The sequence below is a fragment of the Vipera ursinii genome (genome assembly GCF_947247035.1).
Source record: "Vipera ursinii genome assembly, chromosome: 12".
NCBI classification, from domain to species: Eukaryota; Metazoa; Chordata; class Lepidosauria; order Squamata; family Viperidae; genus Vipera; species Vipera ursinii.
In genome coordinates, this window is record NC_139525.1 from 15017719 (window position 1) to 15044169 (window position 26451).

At 42.7% G+C, this 26451-nt stretch overlaps 1 protein-coding gene across 1 annotated transcript in view; it reads right to left on the minus strand.

The window, feature by feature from the left end:
• Nucleotides 1–3827: 3827 nt before the first annotated feature.
• The window catches only part of ZC3H12B (zinc finger CCCH-type containing 12B), a 41241-nt gene continuing 18617 nt past the window's right edge, over nucleotides 3828–26451 (minus strand). Inside the window, exons 3-8 of the mRNA XM_083372308.1 lie at nucleotides 16057–16122; nucleotides 13623–14372; nucleotides 10836–10975; nucleotides 7395–7629; nucleotides 6496–6602; nucleotides 3828–5509 (exon numbers count right to left, since the gene is read on the minus strand). Coding sequence (XP_083228434.1) covers nucleotides 4080–5509; nucleotides 6496–6602; nucleotides 7395–7629; nucleotides 10836–10975; nucleotides 13623–14230 — 2520 coding nt within the window. The 5' untranslated portion in view covers nucleotides 14231–14372; nucleotides 16057–16122 and the 3' untranslated portion in view covers nucleotides 3828–4079. The remainder of the gene's footprint in view (nucleotides 5510–6495; nucleotides 6603–7394; nucleotides 7630–10835; nucleotides 10976–13622; nucleotides 14373–16056; nucleotides 16123–26451) is intronic.

The following is a 26451-nucleotide window of genomic DNA, read 5'->3' on the forward strand; positions in this document are numbered from 1 at the left end:
AAACATATTTTAGGGGGAACAATTAAAGAGTAATGTGTAATTCTATCAATGCAAAAAGTAAAATATTGTAAATATTACAATGGGGCTAACAGTAGTTAGAAGCTATACAAGCAAAAAAAAAAGAACTAAATATTTACAAAATCACTGAAGCTCACATTTCAAAATTATTTCATATCCCCCAGTTCTCAGTAGCTAAGCAAACAGTATGAAGCATTGATATAACAATGTATTACAGAAAATTCAAATGCAAATAAATACTTTATAGGATGGGGTTTTCTGGTTTTTCAAGATTGATAAAGATACTTTACTGATACACAAATAAATAAATAAATACTGTGCTCTCAAAAAGAGCATTTAAAAGCAAAATGTATTTACAATATAGGCAGTTGTGATTTTTATATATATATATACCATCCCTTCTATATAAGAAGAAAATCAGCATTGAGAGACAAAGGCAGTGAAATGTCAGTCTGGAACTGGTATTGAAAAAGTCCAGACAGAAAGAAGTAAATTGATTTAACAAATGTTACAACAGTTTCAGAGAAAAATAATTAGCAGCAAAAAACCCCCAGATACTACTTTAAAATTGCCATTCTCTCCTCGCTTTTACAGAGTAGATTTTGAAATCATTTTTTTTTTACAAAAAGGGAATTCCTTCTCTGAGGAAAAAAGGTGCTACAGATAGTATACAACTTCCTCTCCATAGCATTTTCCCAAGAAAGCACACAAGAGACTTGTAACATTTTAATATATTGCTAACAATATGTAGTATATAATATATAGCTTTTACTGACAGTAAAATATCTTCATCCTTAATTTTTTAAAAAAATTCATGCAGTAGCTTTTTTCAGCATTCAGTGTGCTGAAAGAGTCTGCTAGAATTGTGTACAAGATTACCATAGGGGTAAAATGGAAAACACCTATTTTATACATATAGAAACTGAATTGCATGCAAAAAAATTGTGAGCACACAAAATTTCACACCGAACTGAAAAGCCATACTTCTGTAATTATCCTGTTAAAAACAAAAGCAGATGTATAGTAGTTTTACTGTCAATAGCCATGTATAAATATGAACATCAGCCTTATTAACACGAGTATTTTACAAACAAAAATCTCTGCAAGACTATTAATAAATAGACAATGTATAATTTATGCAGCATAATGCTCTTAAAATGCACACACATTAGCGGTGCACATTATAGTAATAAAACGGAATTCAAAATTTGCCTTTTATTTTGTTTTCCATAAACTGTTAAGTGCCCATTTTAAATAAAAAGATTTATAATCCTCCATGAGCTACTCCCCTTTGACACACAGTGTCACAAACATAGTGATGAAAGTACAATATTGAGCTAATCTAGAGATGGCTTTTATACATTTTTTTTATACAATCAAGAAAGATACAATTTGTATCAACAAACAAAAAGTCGTTTCTGGTTATTTGAGGTGTTGCTCTCAGCTACTTTTAAAAGAAGAAATCTCAAAAAAAAATGGGGTTTTGTCCTCATTGATAAAGGGGGGGTCTAGATAACTCCTTCACAACTAAGGGGCTAAAAATTGCAAAGAATATTCAGATTATGCAGAGTAAAGCAAAGAGCAAATCTGCATTTTTCTTCGGCGCTTCTTAAAAGCGCCAAGATAAAACTGGGAATGCTGGGGGTTTGCCTTGCAGTCAACTCAGCGTGGTGCACCTTCCAAACACAATCCAATCGGCAGCCCACAACAGGCAAAGCCACCGGTGTGCCAGCAGCAAGTTGAAAAAAGCCGCACCACGACAAATGCAGGGGTCACGTCAGGTGATCCACCAACATTTCCCTACGGGGAAACAAAGCCCGTCTTTAAAATCAGAAGGCGGCTTTGTGGAAGAGCAATCATGCCACAGGCAAGCGACATCCACATCTCTTGCAGTGGGAAAGTTGTTAGAGGAAGGAATGTCATTTTTTTTCTCTCTCTCTAATGCCATGTTTCTCAGACTCGGCAATTTTAAGATGAGTGGACTTCAACTCCCAGGGTTCACGCTGGCTGGGGAATTCTCGAAGCTGAAGTCCACGCTTCTTGAAAGCTGCCGAGGTTGAAAAACCGTACTCGGGAGAGACACTACCCACTGAGCAGCCTTTTTCAATATGTTCCGCAGCAATCTCAAAAATCTAAACAAGTTCTTTCTTGTTAGTATGACTGCACAATTATGCTCGTTACGGACACCGAGGTAGAATCACCACCTCGCCAGTTAGTGACATCATCTCTCTCTGGCGCCACCCTGAATATCCTACCGGATGCCAAAGAGAAATAAATCAGGCAGCCATTCTGGGCATCGTTGGGAATTCTTCCAGCAACGTGAAACACCCTTCGGACTAGCCCTCGCGACCCCGCTATCCTCTGGGCCTGAAAACAAAAATTCAGAAAGCAGCTTGCAAGCCATTCTCAAAACACCAGAAACAACCCTGACGGCAGCCTCGCGTTCCACGTGTTTCCTAGTCAGAAACATTTAGGCAATGTCACACCTTCTCATGAAGAAACCCAAGGCCAGTAACTCGGCCTTCTTGGCTTTCATGAAAAAAAAACTACAGTAGAAGTCAACAAGTCCTAGCTCGAGAACGTATCGAGTTAGTAATGGTTCAAAATGTTCAAAGACACGTTTGGATTTAAAAAGGGTCTCCACTCAGTGCAGGTTTTTTTAAAAAAAGAAAGAAAATGGAAAAGCTAACTACACCGGGATAAATGCCTCTCCGGGGAGACACTTAAGCTACAAAAGTTGCCCGCTCTTGAGCAAAAATACCCAAACATTTGCCGAGATGATTTGAGCCCGTCAAACAGCTCCAAAGAAGCAAATGCCTGGATCCTCTGCATGGATCCGAAAGTGAACAATTCGAAACGAGTTTTATCTATTCTGTAGCATCCTTTGAGAAACAACTATGTCTTCTATCGTCGACGTTTAATCCTTTTTTTAAAAAAAACACATTTACTCATTTCGTGTTTGGCTGTACTTGGGCCAAACTGAAATGTGAAATTTGATCTGGGATGCTACAATTATACCCCCTTTGCACTGTAAAAAATTGAATTGTACAATTAATCGCATTTTAAAACCCACACCTGCCAATTTTTAAAAGATTTACGTGGTAATGAGACGGTTAAGGTTTAGCTGAGAATTGTCCTACTTGCTTTCGTGTCATCTGTTTGACATGTCATGTCTCAAAGGACATGAGCTAAAGGCCCCCCACAAAAAATCCAAAGCTCCCCATTAGTTGTGCATCCACGCAACGGTGCTCCTGCCAATCTGCCTTTCTATTTTCCTCACTTGGAGAGCAAAGATTTCTCCAGCGTGCACGAACTGAGTTTCCCAGAGAACCAAGAGTCCTTCAGATCAGAAGTGCTCGCCATGGACCATGAAGACACAGCAGCTGACTGGGCCTCGGAGAAGCTCTTTGAAAGAGATGGGCCAGAACGGGCCAACCTTCAGTGGGCGGGAGGTGTTCAAATGCACACAGCGCATTTTCCTAGGAGCAGCCTGCCAGTTAACGCTGCAAACTACAAAACTCACTCATGCAATATAATTGCTCACAAGTTTGAGGGACTCATTTCAAACATAGGACCTTTTGGATTCAAGAAACAGTATATATATATATATATATATCAGCCCATGGTTCGAATCTCAGAAGGGTATGGCTGGCTGATGACGACTAATGAGTCAGAAATGCATTTCAGTTTCCCTTTAATTCTTTGTTAGTAATTTACACATATATATATATATATATATATATATATATATATATATATATATATATATATATGCAAAAAGTATGCACTTCCTGTAAAATACGCCTTTTTTTAAAAAAAATCCCAGCTTTAAAAAAAATTATTTAATACTTACTTATAATACAATCTGCTTTTTTTTTTTACAGAATTCTTCAAACAAATATTCAAGGTAATTGCCAAAACAATGTACAGAGTGGTGGTATACCAGGGCGGGAAAGTATTCCCAAAACAGAGAATATCTCTATAGGATCGTGGGTACCTCCTGCAGGAGGCTTGCCTGGTGCAGCCAGTATTTCTCTCCAGGAATTCAAAGGGATACCGTGCTAACGCCCTGTTCTCAATTTGGCAACAATCATAGCGGCCAACTGCTGCGCGTCAGTCATGTGTGGATTCTTCTCCATCACGGAGAAGACGACGCCAGCAGGAAAAATATTACAGAGGTTCTTGTAAGTTTGGTACTGATGCTCTGGGATAACACGTGGCTCTTGGGGCTCCCCACAAACCCCAATCCAAGGGTTATGCCAGAGCTGCTCCATCTTCTCAGGCATGCTCCTCACCATGACGGGCTCGTAACAAGGTTGCATGAGGTTGTTGCTCAAGGGATAGGAATGGTATGAGTAGGCATCGGTGGCACACGGTAACGGATCCCAGCTGGCGTGCTGCTCTCGACAGAGCGGGGGCCTCTTCTGCCGAGTAGGGTTGCTTTCGTAAAGTCTTGAATCAGAAACACTGTCCATCCTTGTCATAACCAGTGCACGGCTCGGTTGGGCCGCAGCTGATGACGGATGGACATTTGGAGGCCCCGGGTAGTCCCCTGGGCAACTGGACCGTGCCCCAAGAGGGTGTTGGACGTGTCGTACTAAATGAGAAGCCGAATGCTTGCGTGGAGTGTGCTTGGGCCGTTCAGTGCCGTAGCTCTGAACCCGAGATAAGCTCTCGTGATAGCCGTGAGAAAAAGGCTGAAGTCGGTTTTGCAGTGGAATCCGAGGAACTTTAGCATGATCCTCTGAACCCACATCTCCTACGCCCAGGTACAGGTCGGTATACGAAGAGTAAGTCTCATTGCTGGCATGGCTCAAGCAACTGTCGGGACATGGGCTTGAATTCCTTGAGTAGACACCCTGGTCTAGATCGACGCCATAATAATCCGTGTTGTGGACATTGCTAATGTTCAAACTGGAAAAGTCGTTGAGCATAGAATAATAGCCATGGTCTCCCAAAGATTCGTATTTGGGGTATGGATCCGTGTAATTGATCGAAGCCCCGTGGCTATTGGTAACCAGGATTGGAGGGTAGTGCATGCTGGCCATGTGCTCCAGGGAGGATTTCTGATGGGTGAACTGAGAAGAAGACCCAGGCACGGGGCTACTCGCCGACCGAGCATTTAAGGCCCCGACTGCATGGCTTTTGGGGGGTGGGAGAGTTGGGACACTTAATGCCGTCACAAGAGACGGGACGGAACTGGCCTCAGGCTTCCGCATCATCGACAGCCGGTCCTCCGGTTCCATCGCTACAGACCGGATGCTTGGATCAGACTGGCGTTTTGGAGGATTGCGCTTCACTTCGGAAGGGGTCTCCCCCCCTTTGCAAAGGGCCGGCCCCGAGCCACATTTGGCCAAGGCGCCTTCGCTCATGGTTTTCACTGCAGATAGTTTTGCACTGATGCGAAGCTCGTCGGCGACAGATCTCAAGGGCTGGTTTGTCCGTTCTGGGTGGTAATATTTACATTTGTGTCCATACGTGCATTTTTTCCCTGGGGGAATGGGGGGGAAGAAAAAAAAGTCCTCTCTGATTAAGCATGTTCCTTGCCAACTACATGTCTTAACTGGATAACCCTAATTAAATCTTTTGCTCTTACCACAAAAATATTTTAAAAAACCACATTGGTATTTCTTTACATCCTGAATAAAAGGTCCCACGATTTTCCTTGTTAATAGATCCAAATTCTTGTCACGGTTTTCAGCCAAGTGACAATGCTCCATGAAGGCAGCTAGAGCAGACCCCACAAATAAATGTATTCATTTAAATGTTCACTCACAGTGAGGTGCTGGAAAGCATCTCACTTGGTCCTGAAATGTCCACTTGGAGTTGTGAGATCTTAAATAAAGATCTTCCACGTATATGTTACTAGGTGTCAGCTAGTAAATGCTTTGGGGTTAAAAACTCTCAGCTAAATTAGAACACAGGTTTGTTGTGATAGTGTTATTCTAAATGATTAAAGAGAATCATTAGCATCTATTCCTATCTAAACAAAATGAATTTCTTGGCTGTAGATATAATTGAGAGCCTAAAGGCAAGAGAGAGCAGAAAAACTAAGGCTTTACTTTCATAGATCAATTTGATAATAACCAATGGATCATGAACTAGAGAAACAGTATTTCTATGCTGCCTCCGAATTTTAAAAATTCAGAGTAAATTCTTGATTAGCCAATAAATTTAAATTGTATTTTCTTCAAAGTCATACTACCTTACTACGATTATGAGGTGCAAATAATAGTAATCTAATTATTCAATATATTGATTGCTTATTTTAATGTTCCCCAACTTGGAGTCTTCCAGAGGGGACTACAAATTTCTAATTTAAAAAAAAATGTTGGTTATGCAGTCTGAAAGTATTCCTCAAACCTTTACAGCGTGGGGTCTCCAAAGCTAGCAACTTAAAACTTGTGGACTTCAACTCCCAGAATTCCCCAGCTAACCATGAGAACATGAGACCAAGTTTCTCCAAATCCTACTCACCATAAGGGCACGGTTGTTTTTTGTGTTCCGGAATAACTGGCTTTTTTCTTAAGAAGTTCTCAAGGCTAGGGCCATGGCGTCCCAATGGATCATCAGGTGGCATAAACCTAAAAAAAAGGAAATGTAGTTAAAGTTAACTGGCTAGCATTAATCTCTCTTTGACAAGCTTCCATCTGTTACTTCTTGTCCTGCCCTCAGGTGCTTTGGAGAATAGATGACATGATAAGTCTTCCAAAAGCTGAGGGGCTATGATGCAGAAGTGGGAGTCAACCTATTCCCCAAAGCACCTGAGGGCAGGACTAGAAGAAACAGCTGGGAGATCATTAAAGAGATTCAGCCTAGAACTTGGGAGAAATTTCCTATCAGTGGGAATAATTAATCAACAGCTTGCTTCCAGAAGTTGTGGGTGCTCCATTACTGGAGGTTTTTAAGAAGAGAATGGACAGCCATTTGTCCAGAATTATATAGGGGCTCCTGATTTAAGCAGGGGGTTGGACTAGAAGACCTCCAAGGTCCCTTCCAGCTCTGTTATTCTGCCATCTATAAAGTAACCAGCATCCAGTGGGTAAGAAGATTGTACAATATTCTTAGATCAAATTAGCCACGACACAGATTTATTTACTGTACTTATGTAGTGCGCACTGAACACCGACCATTGGTGATTGAAAATATTGCTGCTGACTCTCAAACCAGCAACCTTTACTAGCAAGCCAAGATCACAACCACTCTTGTGTTTTAGCAGGAGTGAGTTCAGAAAGCAGCTTCTGCCCACAGAAATGTTGGGCTCAATGCTGGTTGAGGACTGCCTGTAATAAGACTCGGTCCCGCACTGAAAGAGGAGGAAGTCTCTCTAAGGAAGGTTGATGCGCAATCAATTGTAAGAGGGGGAACTAACATACTTGTCATTCACAAAGGAATACATCAGCAGCCGTTCCTCTATAAATTTCTTCCATTCCGGTTTTTCATTCTGAAGGTCACGGTAATTGTCATTGGACACAATGATGCCATCCGAGTCGTAGGCCAACTTCACGATGAAGCGGTCATCGTAGCAGACGACGCGTCTCCCTTGCACTCTCCGAGACGGGGTGAAAACAAGGATTTTTTCCTTCTCCAGTTTGTGCAAGATTTCTTGGTCTGCAAAATTGGATTTACGTTAAGAATGTTAAGACCGAGGGGCTTGGATAAAGAGCATTTATTACGGCTTGTCACTGTTTGGCAGTTATATAACTACAGGGATTAATGTGACCCATTTGGTTCATTGCATTGATTCTTTTAGTTCAGGGGTCCGTAGCTGTTTTCCAAGTTCTAGATCAGAGGTCCCTGACCTTTGGGGCACCAGGGACCGGTTCCATGGAGAGAGGTTTTCCCCGTGGAATGGAGGGGCGTGGTTTCATGTACTGCCTGCATCTCGCAGATGGGGGCTTCACTTGTTTGCGTGGACCAGTCCCTGGCATGCCACGGACCGGTGGCGGTCCATGGACCGGGGGTTGGGGACCGCTTTTCTAGACCGCACTTGGCTTTAAAAGTAAAAAATAGGCTTGAGTTGATTCATATTTAAACTTAATTTATTTTATTTATTTATTTATTTTAATTCCATTTATATCCCGCCCTTCTCCAAAGACTCAGGGCGGCTTACAAGCTTACTTTCTACATTATGTATGCAATCTTGTTTCACTTTCTCATATCAAAAAAGTACTTTTTGACAAGATACTTTTCTCTGGGGCCATACCCCAAGTTTGGGGAGCACATGTAGCAGACCAGTGGCTTAGATGCTACGGGAATCTAAGGTTCATTTAAGGATCCTGGCAGTATTTTGCAGAATTTACATATACTTATAACATTTCTAGTTCATACCACAAGCATCATTTCCCCATGCTATTAAGTTTACATCATAACATATAGGATAATTTTTAAAAAGATATTAAGGGTGCTAAAATGGTATCTTGTCTACTGTGAAGTACTCGTGAAACCAACAACTTTAGGGTGATTTAAACCTGTAATTAGGTTTCCTCTAGCCTTGACCCATCAAGTACTTGTCTAGATTTCTTTCCAAATATTTAAGGCACTTTGAAAAGGTAGAGGGTAAAATAAGAACGTGGAAAAGGATGAACAAAGTTATTACTTAAGGCAGAATAAATAATCTGTAGTTCACATATGGCTCCAGCTTCTGAGGAACTCACTGAGAGCGTGCCACTGAAATTCAGTGCAAATCATCTACTTTGGAGAGTGTGATTATTGCCAAGTTCTACATTCATTCATTCTAAAATAAGTGTTTATATCTCCAGTAGAATCAATGGACTTGATTTTTCCCTTAAATCATTCTGGCACAGAAAAAAAAGCAGTTGTTTCTCCTAATACCACCCTCCCCCCCCTCCAGAGTCCTTTGGGGTTGATTTTCTGCTTCTTCTTCATCAAGATCATCAAAAAAGAACTGTTGTTAAAAAAATGTTTACCCACTGTTGCTTTAGGCAGGCACAAACCTAGATAGGTGGAAACTTCTACAGTTCAACCCTGAGCTACAAATATTCTCTTCTATTGCTACAAACCAGTTTGCAAACCGGGATAGATGCAAAACTACAATACTGCTTGTGCCCAACATATTAATTTTATTTTATTTTATTTTATTAGATTTATATACCGCCCTTTCCCGAAGGACTCAGGGAGGTTTACAGGGCATTTTAAAATCACACCAATACAAAATACAAAAGTTAAAAGACTATTAAAAAGATTAAATTATCCCTGAAAATAGAAACCCAGTTAAAATTCTCAGCCTGGGCCGGAGAGCTCAAAGAGCCAAGTCTTCAGGTCCCGGCGGAATGAACGCAGGTCAGGGGCAGTCCTAAGCTCCACGGGCAGCTGGTTCCAGAGGGCAGGCACACCCACCGAGAAGGCCCTCCCCCTGGGTGTTATCCGCCGGCAATCTTTTACCAGCGGCACCCTGAGAAGACCCTCCCTGTGTGAGCGCACTGGACGAAGGGAACTTGATGCCGGCAGCAGGTGTTCCCTCAAATATATCAAATATTAGTTCTGCTTTTAATAATAAAAGGCAAAGGTTTCCCTATCAGTCGTGTCTGACTCAAGGGCACAGTGCTCATCTCCGTTTCTTGGCTGAAGACAATTTTCGTGGCCACGTGGCCAGCGTGGCTATATGCCAAAGGCACACGGAACGTTGTTACCTTCCCACCGAAGTGGTACCTATTGATCTACTCGCATCTGCACGCTTTCAAACTGCTAACTGGGAATCAGCTTTGATTATATTTACTGGGGAAAAAGTAAATTTAATCAAAGGGGGGGAAAAGAGTGACGATGAAAATGCATATGGGGTTTTCTCCAGATCCGTGGGATTTCTATTCAACAAAATCCTTAAAAATTCCAGAATTCATGGAGATTTGCTGTCATCTTCTTTCACTAGATGGTGCCTTTTTGCAAAATTCGCTCCATCTAGAGAAATGTATGAATGAGGAATTCTAACGGAACAGCCAAAAAAAAAGCATTAAAAGAAACCCCTAGACTACAGCTTTCAGAAACTCGAGATAATGCTTGTCTGTCATGTTTGGAAGTCAAAATAATGGAGTCATTTTCATCCTTACAGCAAGGCTTTTCAGAGCAACTCTTAGCAACCAATGATATTATACGGTGTTCCTGTGATGGGGACCATGATTTTTCTGGCTCGTAGAATAAGCCTCAAAAGCCCCTACTTCAATCCACAAGTAGGAGACGGAGGGGGATTAAATCCTTTCAGGGTCTCTTGCTTTCTCTCTAGGAAATACTCTTGACAATTTCTTTTCCCCGAAGAGGACTTGCCAGATGAAGCTGGTTGAAGCTATCACTGAAGTTATGAAATACTAAAGCTACTTCCCCAAATGATTAATAAATTCTTCCAGCACAGTTCAAATGTGCAGAATAGTCTTTGAACACCGAATTTTCTTCCCATTGTGCCCTTCCTTAATTCCATTTTGGTTTCCAGAAAAACCAGTTTGGGGGGGGGAGAGAGACACTGACGCTACTTTTGTGTTAGTTTATATCCCCCTTTTCACAAGGTTCACAATGTATTAAAAGTGGGTGTAAAGTGGAAACGATCTTAAGCAAACTGAGTATTCAAGAAGTTAGAATATAAAATAAGCACTAAGTACCAATCAACTCACACGGTTCAAAACGTTCCTCAATGTAAGCACTAATATAGCCCGTAAAATTTAAATGGTCATGCAAATTTTTTTCCATTTATATTATGCAAACATGGTATGCAAATACCCTCCATTATAGTAGACAGAGTAACTGAGTCATCCTACTGGAAAAATCCTCATTTTTGATTATAAAACAGTTATGCCAGAAGTGGTTACCTGTAATCGGAGCGTCTGGTCGACTCTGCTCTTTCCTCCAGGTGGGCACAAATACTGTTATATCTTTGTGACCTTTTTCTAGAAACCAATCAACAGCTAGCTGAATCCCTCGACAGGAAAATCCTTCTTTATTTCCGTGGCTGAAAACAAACAAAAATAATTCAGACAATTCTGATATATCTGGACGAAGACGGCTTGAGTTAGAAAGGTAATACGTAAAAAAGGCAAGGCATTTATTAAACTTTAGGAGAGAGAATTAAAAAGACTTAGGGGGGAAAAACAGGCAAACTTCAATCTGGCGAATGAAGACAAATACGCATGTCGCAGGACAATGTTGCAGGATCCAATCGGAGTCGGTCACTGGGATCAGAGGGAAGTTCTCTGTCTCTAGAACAGCAGCCCCCAACCTTTTGGGCATCACAAATGGGGCTTCGCTTGTTTGCACGGACCGGTAATGGTCCATGGCTCGGGGACCCCTGCTCTAGAATATATACCCATTCTGGAGACAGAGAATTTCCCTGAAGTGGGACTTTAGCACAAGTCTGAAGGTTTGGAGAAATAAACCTTTGGTCCCGGGGATTGGATCCTGCAAACTTCACTCTGTTTTCTAATGTTTTGGGGAGAGGGAAATCATTTAGTGCCAGTGGGTTTTAACAGGGCTGCCCGTAACTCTGGTGTTTAACAAACTCTCATCAAATATTAAAATTCTTATAACAACTATGTTGAAGGGCAGACCAAATCCTTGTAATGTGTAGACAATATACTGAAAATTTACTGTGACAAATTTCATTTATATTAGCATTGGTAAGTCATGAACGGACGCGGTGGCTCAGTGGGTTAGGACACTGAGCTTGTTGATCAGAAGGTTGGCAGTTTGGCGGGTCGAATCCCGAGTGCCGCGTAGCAGAGTGAGTGCCTGTTACTCGTCCCAGCTTCTGCCAACCTAGCAGTTCGAAAGCACGTAAAAATGCAAGTAGAAAAATAGGGACCACTCCGGTGGGAAGGTAACAGCGTTCCGTGCGCCTTTGGCGTCTAGTCACGCCGGCCACATGACCACTGAGACGTCCTCGGACAAGCGCTGGCTCTTCGGCTTTGAAACGGAGATGAGCACCAGCCCCTAGAGTTGGAAACAACTAGCACGCATGTGCGAGGGAACCTTTACCTTTACCTTTTAAGTCATGAAAAACAAGATGTGTATTTTTCATTCCATTTTTCATTTCATTCCATACACATTTGTTCAGAAATAACGAAACCCACCTCCCGACAGAGGCAAAGATGCATAGAAGAGGTAGCCTGAAATCTGATTATGCTGTTTAATGGCGACATCAAAGTTTGAATTTTTATCCACATGCGACTCGGGATTCAGATATTCTGGAAGCCTTTGTGAGATGTATTTATTTGTATTTATTTACTGATAGCACCTATCCTCTACAACAAGGGTCTCCAATCTTGGCAACTTTAAGACTTGTGGACTTCAACTCCCAGAAGTTAAAGAATTGAAGAAGTTGAAGGCTGACTGGAGAATTCTGAGAGTTGAAGTCCACAAGTCTTAAGAGTTGCCAAGGTTGAAGACCCCTGTTCTACAGTGATGAGATCATACTGACATCCAAATGGTTCCCTCCCTGATGACACTGCGGGCTGTCTAGACTTGGCTTCTTACCCGGGCCTTAGGGGTAGGGTGTATGGGACAGCACACCACTGCCCTGTTTGTGAGGTTTTATGTCTTCTGTATTGCTGAGTTGCCACCTTGTGATTATTTTGCAGGGGTGTATTTTTTTTAAATTGGTTTTGATTCGTTGCCTCTATCTGCTGTTTTTGTATTTTATTGTTGTGAGTCACCCCGAGTCAGATGGAGGCGAGCGGCATCCAAATGGAACAAATTTGTTTTTATAGCATGCCTGAATCAGAAGACTCTGGGCAGATTACCAGTGGGTAAGAAACAGCTCAAGGAGCACGAGCTCTAAAAAATCTCTCCCAAAATGGACACCTCCAGCCATCAACTGGAAGTTAACAATTCAGTGGGACAGGGCCACGGAGGGATGGGGAGGTGGGGGGGGCTGCATAGAGCTCCAGGTACAGAAAGTTCAACATACAGGAGACACAATAAAAAAGATTCCCTAACCCCCGGTGATGAGGGACACTTCATGGGCACTTTTAGGATGCCCTCAGTGGATGGGCAGACTCAAACCTTGTAAGGTGGTACAGGAAGTCCTCAACTTACAATAGTTCATTTAGTGACTGTTCAAAGTTACAACGGCACTGGAAAAAGGGACTTGTGACCACTTTTCACACTTATGACCACTGCAACATCCCCACGGGCACGGGATCAAAATTCGGACGCTTGGCAACCGATTCATATTTATGACGGTTGCATGTGACCCGGGGTCACGTGATCCCCTTTGGCGGCCTCCTGGCAAGCAAAGTCAATGGGGAAGCCGAATTCACTTAACAACCACGTTACTGACTTCAGAGTTGCACTGATTCACTTCGCCGCCGCGGCAAGAAAAGTCACAAATGGACCAAAACTCACTTCATAACCGTCTCGCTTAGCGACAAAAAAAATCTGGGGCTCATCTGTGGTCCAAGACTACCTGTATCTGATGTAACTGATGTACCTGGGTGTTGAAATGCAGGGAACTCTGCAAAATTTGCCATTTGAATCCATTGTGGTATACTCCTATCCACATTTGAAACACACATTTATCTGGATGCTGATTTCCTGGAAGGGTTTTATGCAAGAAAAGAGGGGCACAAGTGCAACAAAAACAGCACAAAGGTGTGAGCTACCTCATTGCCACATTACTTCCATCAATTACGATTGGCCTCAGGTTGTCAGAGCTGTCCACCACTTCCTCCTCCAGGGACAGCTCGGGACTGGTCACCTCTTTGGCAGCCGTCCCACCCACGGGAGCAGTGGTACTTCCAAGGCTAGCCGGCCCTTCGTTCTCAGCCTTGTTGCCAAGCCTCACAAGTTCGGCCAAAATATCATTGATGAGCGCGTCCGCCCCCAACTTGTTCAGCACGGCTTGAATCTGATCCCCCGCATAGCCCAGTTTTAAAGCAAAATCGATTTTCGCTTGATATTCTTTGTCCGGGTTCGCTTGACCATCTTCCAGTTTTAAATCCTGAAGGAGGCTGCTCTGGGAGAAGCTGGGCTGATCCAAGCAAGGAGAGCGGCAAAGCTGCCGGTGAGGCTTGTGGAGGGAAAGGTCCTTCTCCCTAAACAGGGTGTGGCCGGAGCTGTTCTTGACGCCCGGCTGTTCGTCGTCACTCTCGGAGCTCGTCCACTCTTCGGATTCGGTGCTGCAATCCCCGCCGCCTTGCTCAAGAGTCCTCTTGTCTCGGGAGTGCCTCTCCTCCATTTTTAGCCTTTCCACCATAGACCAGGCCGTCATCACGTTGACCTTCTGGTGAGGTACCCCCAAATTGCTCTCAGTCCCAAAAGTGCTCGGAATGTGTGCACCGCTGCGTCATCTTGCAGCTTGCTTCTTAAACCGCTCTTGATATTTCAGAGTCAGAAAAAAAGCAATTGTGCAACTTTGGGGCAGGCAGGCAGGGGAGGAAAAAATAAAAAGGGAAAAAAAGGAAGTTAGTGACAAGTAGCAATCTGCCACAATAAGAAAAGTAAATTAGACAGCAGGCCTCAAATCCAGATAAACTAGAAGAACCTCCCAAAGCGGAAAGGATTTTGGAGGGATGCCGTGTGATAACCCGGTTTATGAGTCTCTCTGCTTGAGAAATCAATACTGCTTGGGACAATACTGTGATAGATCAGACAATGGGATCCAGAATTGGTTCTATGCAGGCCAGATTCACACCTCATATTATTGTGCTAAACCAGAAGTAGATAAGTTTAGTTGCAGCAAAAGCCACACCAGTTTTTAAACAGCGCATCTGATGCCATGCAATAAAGGTGAGAAGCAGCATTAAAAGTGGTTCCCCTGAATAAAAACTACAAGTCTCATGTTTTTTTCTTTCTCGCCCACTTATAGAGGTAGTCCTTGACTTACATCCATTCAATCAGTGCCTACTCAAAGTTACAATGGAAATGAAAACAGTGACTTACCACTGGTCCTCACAGTCATGTGATCAAAAATCAGGTATTTGGAAACCAATGTGCATTTACAATGGCTGCAGTATCCGGAGGCCATGCGATGGCAATTTCTGACCTTTCCAGCCATTAAGTGAACCCCATGATTCACTAACCACTGCAGTGATTCATTTAACAATCATGGACAAATTCATTTAGCAACCAGTCTGCTTAGCAATGGAAATCCTCATCCTGACTGTCATAAGTCAAGGACTACCTGTACACACACACACACACACACACACACAGAGAGAGAGAGAGAGAGAGAGAAAACTGATATCCACAGATTCAATAGAGGCAATATGAAACTTAGCAACATGGGAGCCAAGTGGAACTTGTTACTAGGGGACAACAAAATCAATATAAGGAATTGTGATGTGATTGTGATGTGATGCGCTCTCCAAGCCATGCTGTGGATCGAGACACTAAACCATGACCGTGTTAGTTATCCCTTACCGAACAAATCATAACCGGCACGGTTCAAATGCAGCTAGTTTACAACCATGGTGTACCAACGGCAAAGTTTGAATTCATGCTAAATTGACATCAAGCAAAACACATTATAGTTCAGTGTGACCCACCTTACAAGTCCATGCACTGAAATCAATGGGGATGGAAAAAAAAGCTAAAGATATTAAGGCTAGCGTAGAAATATTAATTTCAAGAGATCTGTATGAAAGTGTGGATTCAACCTAGGGTACTGTAGCACGTAACAGGTAGAGAAGAACATCTGGCAGATAAACTGTTCTAAACGTACACGCATCCCTTTTCATCTCTAAACGGTAGCAAGCCCAAGGATATCCATAACCATAAAGAAGACAATCCATAATTTACTGAATGTATCTCCTGCATACAAATAGTTCCAAGTTCAAATCGCTGCTATTTTTGGTCGGAGGGATTAGGATTTGGTTGGAGTGCTACTGCAAGAGCAGATGTGAGCGAGTAATCTAATGAAGCAGTGACTCAACAGTAGAAAAGTATCAATTAGCATATTCTCCCAGTCCTCCTTAGTGACTGCTTAACTTTTTTTTAACACTGTCGATAACACACTGGGACCAACAACCCCCCACCACCACCACCCCCACTCCCACATTTCATGGATCAGCTGAAGGGGTCCAAGCTGAAACTTACTGAAGGAGAAATGGGTCGTTCTTTTCCTGGATAGCTGCAAGTAACTGCCCAGCCAGTATTCGGCAGCTGCAAAAAAGATAAAAATAAAAAGGAAATTACATGTTAGAGATGGTTAGAAAAGGGATGGAAAAATAAAACTGGTAATACTGTAATGCTTTTGTGCAAGTATCTGGTAGGACCACATGAAATACTATGCCTGGCCTTGCTGGCGGGAGCTCAAGAAAGCTTTAGCCAGTATGAAAGGAAGCAGAGAAACTCGTTCAAAGAAATATAACATTTTGGCTTCAGAAAATACATCAATAAAGATATGGGAAACAATGCACAAGGTGGAAAAAGCAGAGATTTTTTCTCCCTCCTCTGTAATATTAACGTGAGGGGTCGTCAAACGGCACTGCTAGAGGCGTCAAGATAACTGGCCCAAAGCTAAAACAGCGGAATCCCGATAATCTCCGATTTAAACATTTTGAAAAGTTACTCGGCAAATTCATCTGAAACCGTCAATGAGGACTAATCCTTACCAGGGCCGTCCCCCAAACTGCAATTTTAAGACGCGTGGACTCCAAGTCCCAGAATTCCTTGGCAGCCATGCTGACTGGGGAATTCTGGGAACTGAAATACACAAGTCTTAAAAGTTGCCAAATTTTGAGAGCCCTGCTTTATCCCATCACACCAGCATGGTGTTATTATTATTGGAAACTGGATTGGGAGACTCAGATTCAAGTCTCTGCACATGGAAATGTGCTGAGTGTGATTTTCCAGCCTAGCATACCTTCTAGGGCAGGGGTCCCCAACCTTGGCAACTTTTAAGACCTGTGGACTTCAACTCCCAGGATTCCCCAGCCAGCATGTGAATGGCGAAGGGAACTAGGTTATGTTTAGCCTAACGAAGGCTGAGAAGGCTTAGGGAGACCCAATAGTAATCTTCCAATACTTAAAGGGCTGTAACGGAGAAGAGGAGATCAATTTATTCTCCATAGCACCTGAGGGCAGAAATGAAGCAATGGTAGAAGCTTGTCAGAGGGAGATTCAACCTGGAAATCAGGAGGAACTTGTTGACAGTGACAGCAATTAATGGACGGAACAGCCTCTGGAGTTGTGGTTGCTCCATCACTGGAGATTTTCAAGAACAGACTGGACAACCGTTTGTCCAGGATGCTATAAGGACTCCTGCCTGGAGTAGGGGGTTGGACTAAAAAACCTCCAAAGTCCCTTCCGGCCCCAGGATTCTATGATTAAAATTTCAGTATTATGTTTTAAATCACCAGCTCCAGGAAAACGTGAGCGAAAAAAGTGATGCTGAATTTATTTTCTTCTGGTCTTCAAGAAAGCGAGCTGGCCACCAAGCGATCAAACCATCAACTGCAGTTTCACAAAACATTCACCAAAAATGGAAAATGAACTCTACTCAATCTCCAGCATGTCCCATTAACTGACATAAAGCTCATTTCGAAAGGCTTCATACCTACCACTGTTCTCAAGGAAGTAAGCAATACCACGCCCTCCCAATGTGCTGGAAGACCATTCCCAACCACTTAGGCAAGCGCAAAGGATGGTTACCGATTCTGGAAGGGCATACATAAAGGGCATCAAATGGTATACCTGAAAGGGCACCCTTGGTAGCCAACAGACAGGATTGGGGTACGCATCTAAGCCCACCTCCCTTTTTTCTTCTGGGATGTGCTGTCAAGTTGGGAGCAACTTTCACACCCTAAGCCAATAGTTCGTCCATCAATTGCCAGAGGTATATTCCACTGCTCTGAGAGTACATATTCCGAAAAAGGAGAATATTTGTAACTCAGGGCTGAAGTGAGGGGTCCTTGGTGGTCTCTGAGCTTAGTTGTTTTCTTGCAGACATTTCCTTTCCCAACCTAGATAACATCATCAGTGCTAGTAAGGAGTGCAGTTTGCTCTCAGTTTATATTCTAGTCACGCAGGGGTAGGCAACCTTGGCTCTTTTATGACTCATGGACTTCAACTCCCAGAATTCCTGAGCCATTGAAGTCTACAAGTCATAAAAGAGCCAAGGTTGCCTACCCCTGTTCTAGTGGCTTGCCCTGCCAGTGTTGGTGGGGATGGTCTTGCTGTTAGCTTGTTTGGCAATTCCTTGATTGGGGTATTGTTTACTTCTTGACTGTTGGTCTGATGTTAAGCTTGGTGTTATACCCTGCCTAGTCTACAACTTGATGACCAGGCTCACCCCCAAAGGAGGGGGTCACGCGCATCCTCAGTTTGAAGTCCCTTTGTGCCCACAAGAGATCTTTTCCAACACATTGATAGGGAAGGATATTTGTAGGCTGGAAAGGAATTACACCGAGATTAACATCAGACCAATTAAGTCCAGATCTTGACAGACTTGAACACTGGGCCTTATCTAACAAAATGAAATTCAACGTAGATAAAAGTAAGGTTTTGCACTTACACAAGAAAAAACAAAACAACCGTATAGGTACAGACTGGGTGAGACTTGGCTTAATGCCAGTAACTGCAAGGGATCTTGGAGTCCTAGTGGACAAGCACTTAAAAATGAGCCAACAGTATGCAGCAGCAGAAGCAGCAGCAGCCAAAAAACCCCAGTGCAATCCTAGGCTGCATTAATAGAGGGACAGAATCAAGATCACGTGAAGTTCTAGTACCACTTTACAAAGCCTTAGTCAGACCACGCTTGGAATACTGCATCCGGTTCTCGTCACCACAATATAGAAAACATGTTGAGACTCTGGAAAGATGCAGAGAAGAGCAACAAAAATGATTAGGGGGGGCTGGGGGCTAAAGCATGTGAACAACGGTCACAAGAATTGGGTATGTCTAGCCTAAGGAAAAGAAGGACTAGAGGTGACATGATAGCAGTGTTCAAATATTTGAGGGGCTGCTACAAGGACGAGGGGGTCAAACTATTTTCCAAAGCACCAAAAGGCAAGACAAGAAACAATGGTTGGAAACTAACCGAGAGAAGCAATTTAGAACTAAGGAGAAATTTCCTAAAGGTGAGAGCAATCAGCCACTGGAATAGCTTGCATTCGTAAGTTGTGAGTGCTCCATCATTGGAGGCTCCCAAAAAGAGACTGGACAACTATTTGTCTGAACTGGTATAGTGCTGTGGTGGCAAACCTATGGCACGGGTGCCACAGATGGCACGCAGAGCCCTCTCTGAGGGCACGCATGCCGTCGCCCCAGTCCTAGGCTTTCAGCTGGGTTTTATAAAACCTTTTCGCTTTAGGCCTCCGCTGCCATGTGCAAAAAAAAAAAAAAAGGTTCAATCAATTTCAACTTCTCGCGGGAAAAAAAAGATCTCGCAAAGTTGGAATTGATTGTCCCACCCAGTCTACCACTGTAGCCACGCCCACCATTGGGCCACACCCACCCAATGGGCCACGCCCACCCAGCACCTGATGATACACAAGTGGGTTTTAGGTTGCAGTTTGGGCACTCGGTCTCTAAAAGGATCGCCATCACTGGTATAGTGTCTTCTGCTCAAGCGAGGGGTTAGACTAGAAGACTTCCAAGGTCCCTTCCAATTCTGTTATCCCAGGGGTCTTCAAACTTGGCCCTTTTATGACTTGTGGACTTCAACTCCCAGAATTCCTCAGCCAGCAAAGCTGGCTGAGGAATTCTGGGAGTTAAAAGTCCACAAGTCATAAAAGGGGCAAGTTTGAAGACCCCTGTGTTATCCTATGTTCCTTGAATTCCATTGACTCTTATCTACTGCCAATTTGTACCTACGTACCATTAGTAATTCAAATTCCGACAGAAAGCTAGCATGGAATAAACTTGTACTCATTTGAAAAACCTTGGTTCCTGGTTTCTTGTGTCTGACAAGTCTGCTCTCAAGTAGCCCACCAATCAGATGATTGGTCAATATGCCCGGGATCAGGAAGTCATATATGAAAGCAACAAAACTATCTTATGCATATATTACACACTGACTCCCAAGTAAATTCCACTGAATTCTATGGCAAGCATTCCTAGAGGAAATAGAGGAGTGTCAAAAGCTAGGACGTGAGGCACAGTATCGCTGGAGTCCACCTCTCCCGTTTGTTTCTGCTTCATGCCTTCTTCTCCTTCCTTCTCCAACGCAGGAACCATCCTTCTCCAATCAATTAATTATGTATAAATAATATAAATTATGTATTTCTCCTATGTCTCCAAGAAATAGGAGAGATACATAATTCTTTAGAAAGGAGTCTGGTAGAATGTTACTGAAAGGAATCCGCTTCCGTGAGTTGCAAATGGCTTCATAAAATGTATAGAGTGGCTAAACTTATGAACAATTCAAACTGGAGTGAGGCAGAAAGAGACAGGAAGATGGCTTGTTATGCAAACACAGATTATACATGAGATGTCCCTCATCAATTAATCAGTGATGTCCCTCATCAATTAAGAACTGCAATGTGTAAAAACCCACAGTATTTGCTGAGACCTTGCGTGATGGCCGGAAACCTTTTGATGTACGTTAAGTTCAACAACCTCTCACCCCACAGCAGAGTTTTTAAAAATCCACACTGACCGCTTTGAGGTCTGCTAAACAGCATCCTGGAAGGTTGAAATGTTCAGTAGAGACTAAGAAGGCTTCACCACAAATCTCCATATATGACCTGAAGCCGGTCTTTTGGGAAGCTTCGTTGGAAAAGGAACTGCTGTTACAACGATTTAGGTATTTCCCCCCCCCCCTGAAGAAAAATAGGGAAGCTAGTATGTTTACTGACATCTGTTTTGCAACCTGGGAAATATTTTTGCAATGTGAAGTCTGCTCGTTTCAAAGTTTTGATAGACCACGTGCTCTCTGAAACCGAAAACTAAAAGTTGAACCCTTGTCTTACACTCTAGCCCAGCTATGCAAATCAAGGGGAATTCTCAGCTCAGAATTTCCATATGAGTTACAGAAAGGAATGGTCTCGCCTTTTCTTTTCTTTTTTTATTTCAAGGGGGGGAGGGGGGGAGACATCAGCATTGGAAAGCCTCATTCAAACAACAGATCGACAAGAAACCTAACATTTCAGCATTGAAATTTAGTATAAAAAATCAATAGCAACCACAGGGGTTTCGTTGCCAATCAAAAAAAAATCAAAAGTGATTTACACAAACCAGTTCAAAGCATAAATTATTATTTTTTTTCCCCAAAACAGAAACGTGGGGTTATTTGTTTTTCCCAATTATTGAGGCTTATTTTTGCTGCACGATAACATGAATGCCTGGCTAGGGAGGTCACTGCCAGGAATTCCTTAACTGGAGGATTTTGGAGCTAAGATCTTCAGCAGCAGAAAACAGAGGAACACCTGTAGGATTTTATTTTATTTTTTAAATGGAACAAACGCTTAAGGGGAAAAAGTTAAAAATAAGGCGAGGAAAAATCTTCCACATTCCCAGATAGTTCCCAGAACATGTCCTCATAAACAACCCGAGTTTTGCCAGTGGTCTGGAAACAACAAGAACTTGGACTGTGTCCAAAAAAGATCACTTAAATATGACCCAAGTCTAAAGGCACATCGGACTGTATTTTATAAACAGGGAACTCCAGCCTAATTTGTTATGAAATGAATGAAAACAATCCCTTACGTTTGGAAAAAAACAGTGAAGAGTCTGCTGAAGAGTTTTGGAAAAAATACTAGTATATTTTTTTTTTGAATTTCTAAAAACAAAGCTTGCGCGCTCAACACGTTACCAGACTTACAATTTTAGACTGTCCATGATTGCATTAGCAGCCCCAACTACAATTAGACCTTAGCATATTTCTGCAATTCTGCATACCGGCAGCAATCTGCCTCATCCTCCAAAATTCCAAAATGCCCAGAATTTGCAGACAACACAGCTAAAAGCCGCTGTATGTGCTAGCAGCGAGAACAGCATTTGCCCAATACTGGGAAAAATGAAAACCTACCAACCGAGGAGATTTTAATCAAGAAAATTTTAGAGTGTGCAGAAATGGACAGATTAACCTTAGAGATTAAAGAGAAAGGGGATTCAATTTATTTCAAAACATGGGATAAATTTTACCAACGGTTAGGAAAACGAACTAGCGAGAAATGAATGTGATATGTTATTTTGAATATATATTAGTAAGGAGAACGACATATATTGACTAATTGATACCGTTTATGATTATCGTTTAGCATATATATATTATATCTATTTACTGTTATATTAATTTGCGTTAATTGAACAGACGTACCCGGACAATAGTCTGTTTGCTACAGCTTGAAAATGTTTTTTTTTGGGGGGGGGAGAACCCCAATGTTGTTCCCAACCCTGTTCCTACCGCAATCCCAATCCTAACCCCATCCCAAATCCTGATCCTTACCCTGGTTATATCCTCTTCCTAACCCTATAAAATTCAATAAAAACTCTTATAAAAAAAGATGCTGTATGTGCCTTAAATCTTCTGATTTGATATATATACTTCTCAGAAGTCTGGAAAACACAGTATGTTCTAGAGAGATTTCTATCGGTTGCCCGTCTCCTGGGGGTGAGGAGGGTGGAATGTGCTACACTTCATTGTGAAGCAGGCTTGTTTTCGGCCTCAAAAGCTAGTTTGAGGCAGGCCTTGACTCACCTGGAGACTGTGAACAATAACGCCTTAATGCAGACATGTCAAACTCGCGACATCACGTGACGTCACGAGACGTATCGGGACTGTTTTGCCATTGGGGTGGGTGCGGCTTCCGGATGATGACGCATCCGGCCCGTGGGCCGGCAGTTTGACACCCCTGCCTTAACAGCTCTATGACAAGGCTGCTTAGAGGTCATCTAGTCCAACCCCCTGCTCAGACAGGAAACCCTATACCATTTCAGACAAATGGTTGTCCAAGTCTCTTCTTAAAAACTTGCAGTGTTGGAGCATTCACAGCTTCTGGAGGCAGGTGGTTCTACTGGTTAATTGTTCTGTCAGGAAGTTTCTCCTTAGTTGCAGGTTGCGTCTCTCCTTGACTAGTTTCCATCCATTGCTTCTTGTCCTGCCTTCAGGTGCTTTGAAGATTAGCTTGACTCCCTCTTCTTTGTGGCAGCCCCTGAGATATTGGAACACTGCTATCATGTCACCCCTCACCCTTCTCTTCATTAAACTAATGATTATTAATTCACAATGAGAGATTAAAGGGAAGATTCAAAGTTGTCCGCTTGGTTGCAGTCCTTTGCTAAGGCCATTTGGTAAGTCAGTCGTTGGAGGCTGAAGGTTGCCCTTGGTAAGGTTCCTTCTTTTTGCAAAAAGCTTAACCCCGTTCACTAGTCCGGATCCTTCAGGCTGAACCGATCCACTGCCATTTTGCGGATTATCAAGATATATTCTGCCAAGCAGGCAATGGCTTTGGCTCATTGTGGTTCCTCTGCCTGCGTTTCCTCTACTGTGGGAAGCCAAGCTAGCAGTTAGCTCAAAGGACAGAAATCTTAACAACGACTAAAAGAGCAAGACTTGATTTTGAGGATGGAATCGTAACCACAGGGGCATTGGGTTGCAGGATCTCCACATTCCTGTCTTTACCAACTATGTCTAGTACGGAGGGAGTTCAGCAAATCTAAGACAGCCTGAGAGAAGACAGAGAACCTGACCCTCCTCTCCTTGTTCTTCTATTCTGCCTCAAGGTGTTTGTTAAATGCTTCAAAGGAGGAGAGAACAAGGCAGCATTACTAGCCGTTGGGAGTATCTCTGCTTTCTCCAGGCTCGTTAAGAGAATTAAAGGGCCTTGAGGATAGGAGACTATAGTTCCCTGTGGTTAGGTTTGCAGACTTTCTTGGAAAGTAGAGAAAGTCTGATTTTTTTTTTAATGCAGAAGTCTCCACGCTTGGCAACTTTTAAGACTTGTGGATTTCAACTCCCAGAATTCCTCAGACAGCCATACTGAATCCTTTGGAGCTCCTGGAGGAAGAGGGTACTTGCCAGAGGACTGAAAAACTGCTGATGTGAGTCCAATCTTCAAAAAGAAGGGGGGGTGGGAAAGTGGATCTAGGAAACTACACACCAAGCAGCTTGACATCAATACCTGGGGAAATCCTGGGGGAAGTTCATCAAGCAGCAAATTTCTGACAATCTTAGAAATGAACAAGGCGAAAGCCAGCATGGGTTTGTTAAAAGCAGATCAGGCCAAACAAATCTTATTGCCTTCTTCAATAAAGTGAATAAATTAGTGGATCAAGGAAACTCTGTGGATATAGTATACTTGGACTTCAGCAAGGCATTTGATACAAAGTAGATTACAGCCTAATCTTGGTAAGAAAGAGCAATGTGGGATAGACAGTACCACCACCAGTTGGATTAATGTGTGGTCCTTACTGGAACTATCTCTATACAAAGGGAAGAATGCAGTGGGGCACCTCAAGATTCTGTACTGGAGCCAGTACTCTTCAACATCTAAGTGATCTAGATGAGGGGATAAAAGCAGAGCTCAACAAATTTGCAGATGACACCAAGCTGGGGAGGGATTGCTAACACTTTGGAACATAGACTCAAAATTCAGAAGGATCTTGACAGACTTGAGTATTGCACCCTATCCATTATGATCCAGTTCAGTGGTGAGAAAAGTAAGGTCCTGGATCTAGGCAGGACCAACCAAATGCACAGGTATAGAATAGGGAATATCTGACCCAACAGTTATACATGTAAGAGGGATTTAGAGGTCCTGGGAGACCACCACTTACATATGAGACAGCAGGGTGCTACAACTGCCAAAAAAAAGCCAGTGCAGTCCTAGGCTACATCGACAAATGGATAGCATGGAGATCACAAATGATAGTACAGTACTACTGCATACTGGACTGGTGAGGCCACACGTGGAATACTTTTGTCTAGTTCTAGTCACAACAATACGAAAAAAATACTCTGAGGCCCTAGAAAGAGTGCAGAGAAGAGCATCAAATGGAAGGGGTAAACCATAAGGATGAATTGCTAAGGGAACTAAGTATGTTTAGCCTAGCAAAGAGAAGGTTTAGGGATGACAGGATAGTAGTCTTCCAAAACCTGAAGGGCTGTCATACAGAGATGTGGGTCAATTTAGTCTTTACAGTACCTGAGGGCAAGACATGAAGGTTGGGGGAAGGTTGGACAGAGGGAGATCAAACCTGGAATTCAGGAGGATTTTGCTGACAGTGACAGCAATTAATCAATGGAGAAGTTTGCCTCTCAGAGTCGTGGAAGCTCCATTCCTGGAGGTTTTCAAGAAAAGATTGGACTTCCATTTGTCTGGAATAGTATAAGGATTCCTACACTGAGCAAGGGGTTGGAGTAGAAGACCTCCAAGGTGCTTTTCAGCCCTAAGATGCTATGATTCTATAAATACTGTCCCAAATCCAAAGAAAATCAGGCATACCAAAATTTCATTCAAGTTAATGGGACATAATTTAGCAGCTGCTCACTATTTCTAATGAGGTTAATGAAACTGACTATTTGGGTCTGAACTACTAAATTACAGAGAAGCAGCATTAAGAGTTGTTTCCCAGTGGGGCCCAAAAAGACTAATCACCCTTGCTTCTTGGAAGTCTTTCTGTTAAATATTGGACAAGTATCCACTTGAGGAGGGACGCAGTGGCTCAGTGGGTTAGGACGCTGAGCTTGTCAGTCAGAAGGTTGGCAGTTTGGCGGGTTGAATACCGAGTGCCGCGTAGCAGAGTGAGCGCCTGTTAGTCGTCCCAGCTTCTGCCCACCTAGCAGTTCGAAAGCACGTAAAAATGCAAGTAGAAAAATAGGGACCACTACGGTGGGAAGGTAACAGCGTTCCGTGCGCCTTTGGCGTCTAGTCATGCCGGCCACATGACCACGGAGACGTCCTCGGACAAACGCTGGCTCTTCGGCTTTGAAACGGAGATGAGCACCGGCCCCTAGAGTCGGAAACAACTAGCACGCATGTGCGGTGGAACCTTTACCTTTACCTTTTATCCACTTGAGGATGGTCTAATATTAAGTATCCCAATTCATTGGCATATTTCTGTGCCTTCTTTCACAGAAGTTCCTCTATTTCTAACTTACGAAAAAAGACACTTTAATATTAAATAAATTCAGATGCTATTTGAAAAAAGGGAAACAAGTCCTTGAAATACAGATAGAATCTGTTTAAGGAAAATGCACCCTGGATGATGACAATAGATAGATAGATAGACAGACAGACAGACAGATATAGACAGACATAGAGAGATATAAACTATTCAGAATTTGCAAACATAACACAGCTCTTCAATTGGTTGAAAAAGTAACATGTTTTCTGAGGCTTGAAAAAATTTATCCCTGTTCTAATGAATAGCAGAGGGGAGTTATATATACACACACACACAAATATATAGGAGGGCTCTGTGGGAGGGGTTAGACCTGGTTAGTGCTCCAATTATTGATGTCTTCCTGTGAACTAAAACTAACATTCTTAGATAGATTGTGACATTTTCATATGCAAACCTTAATATCACTGCATATATAAAGAG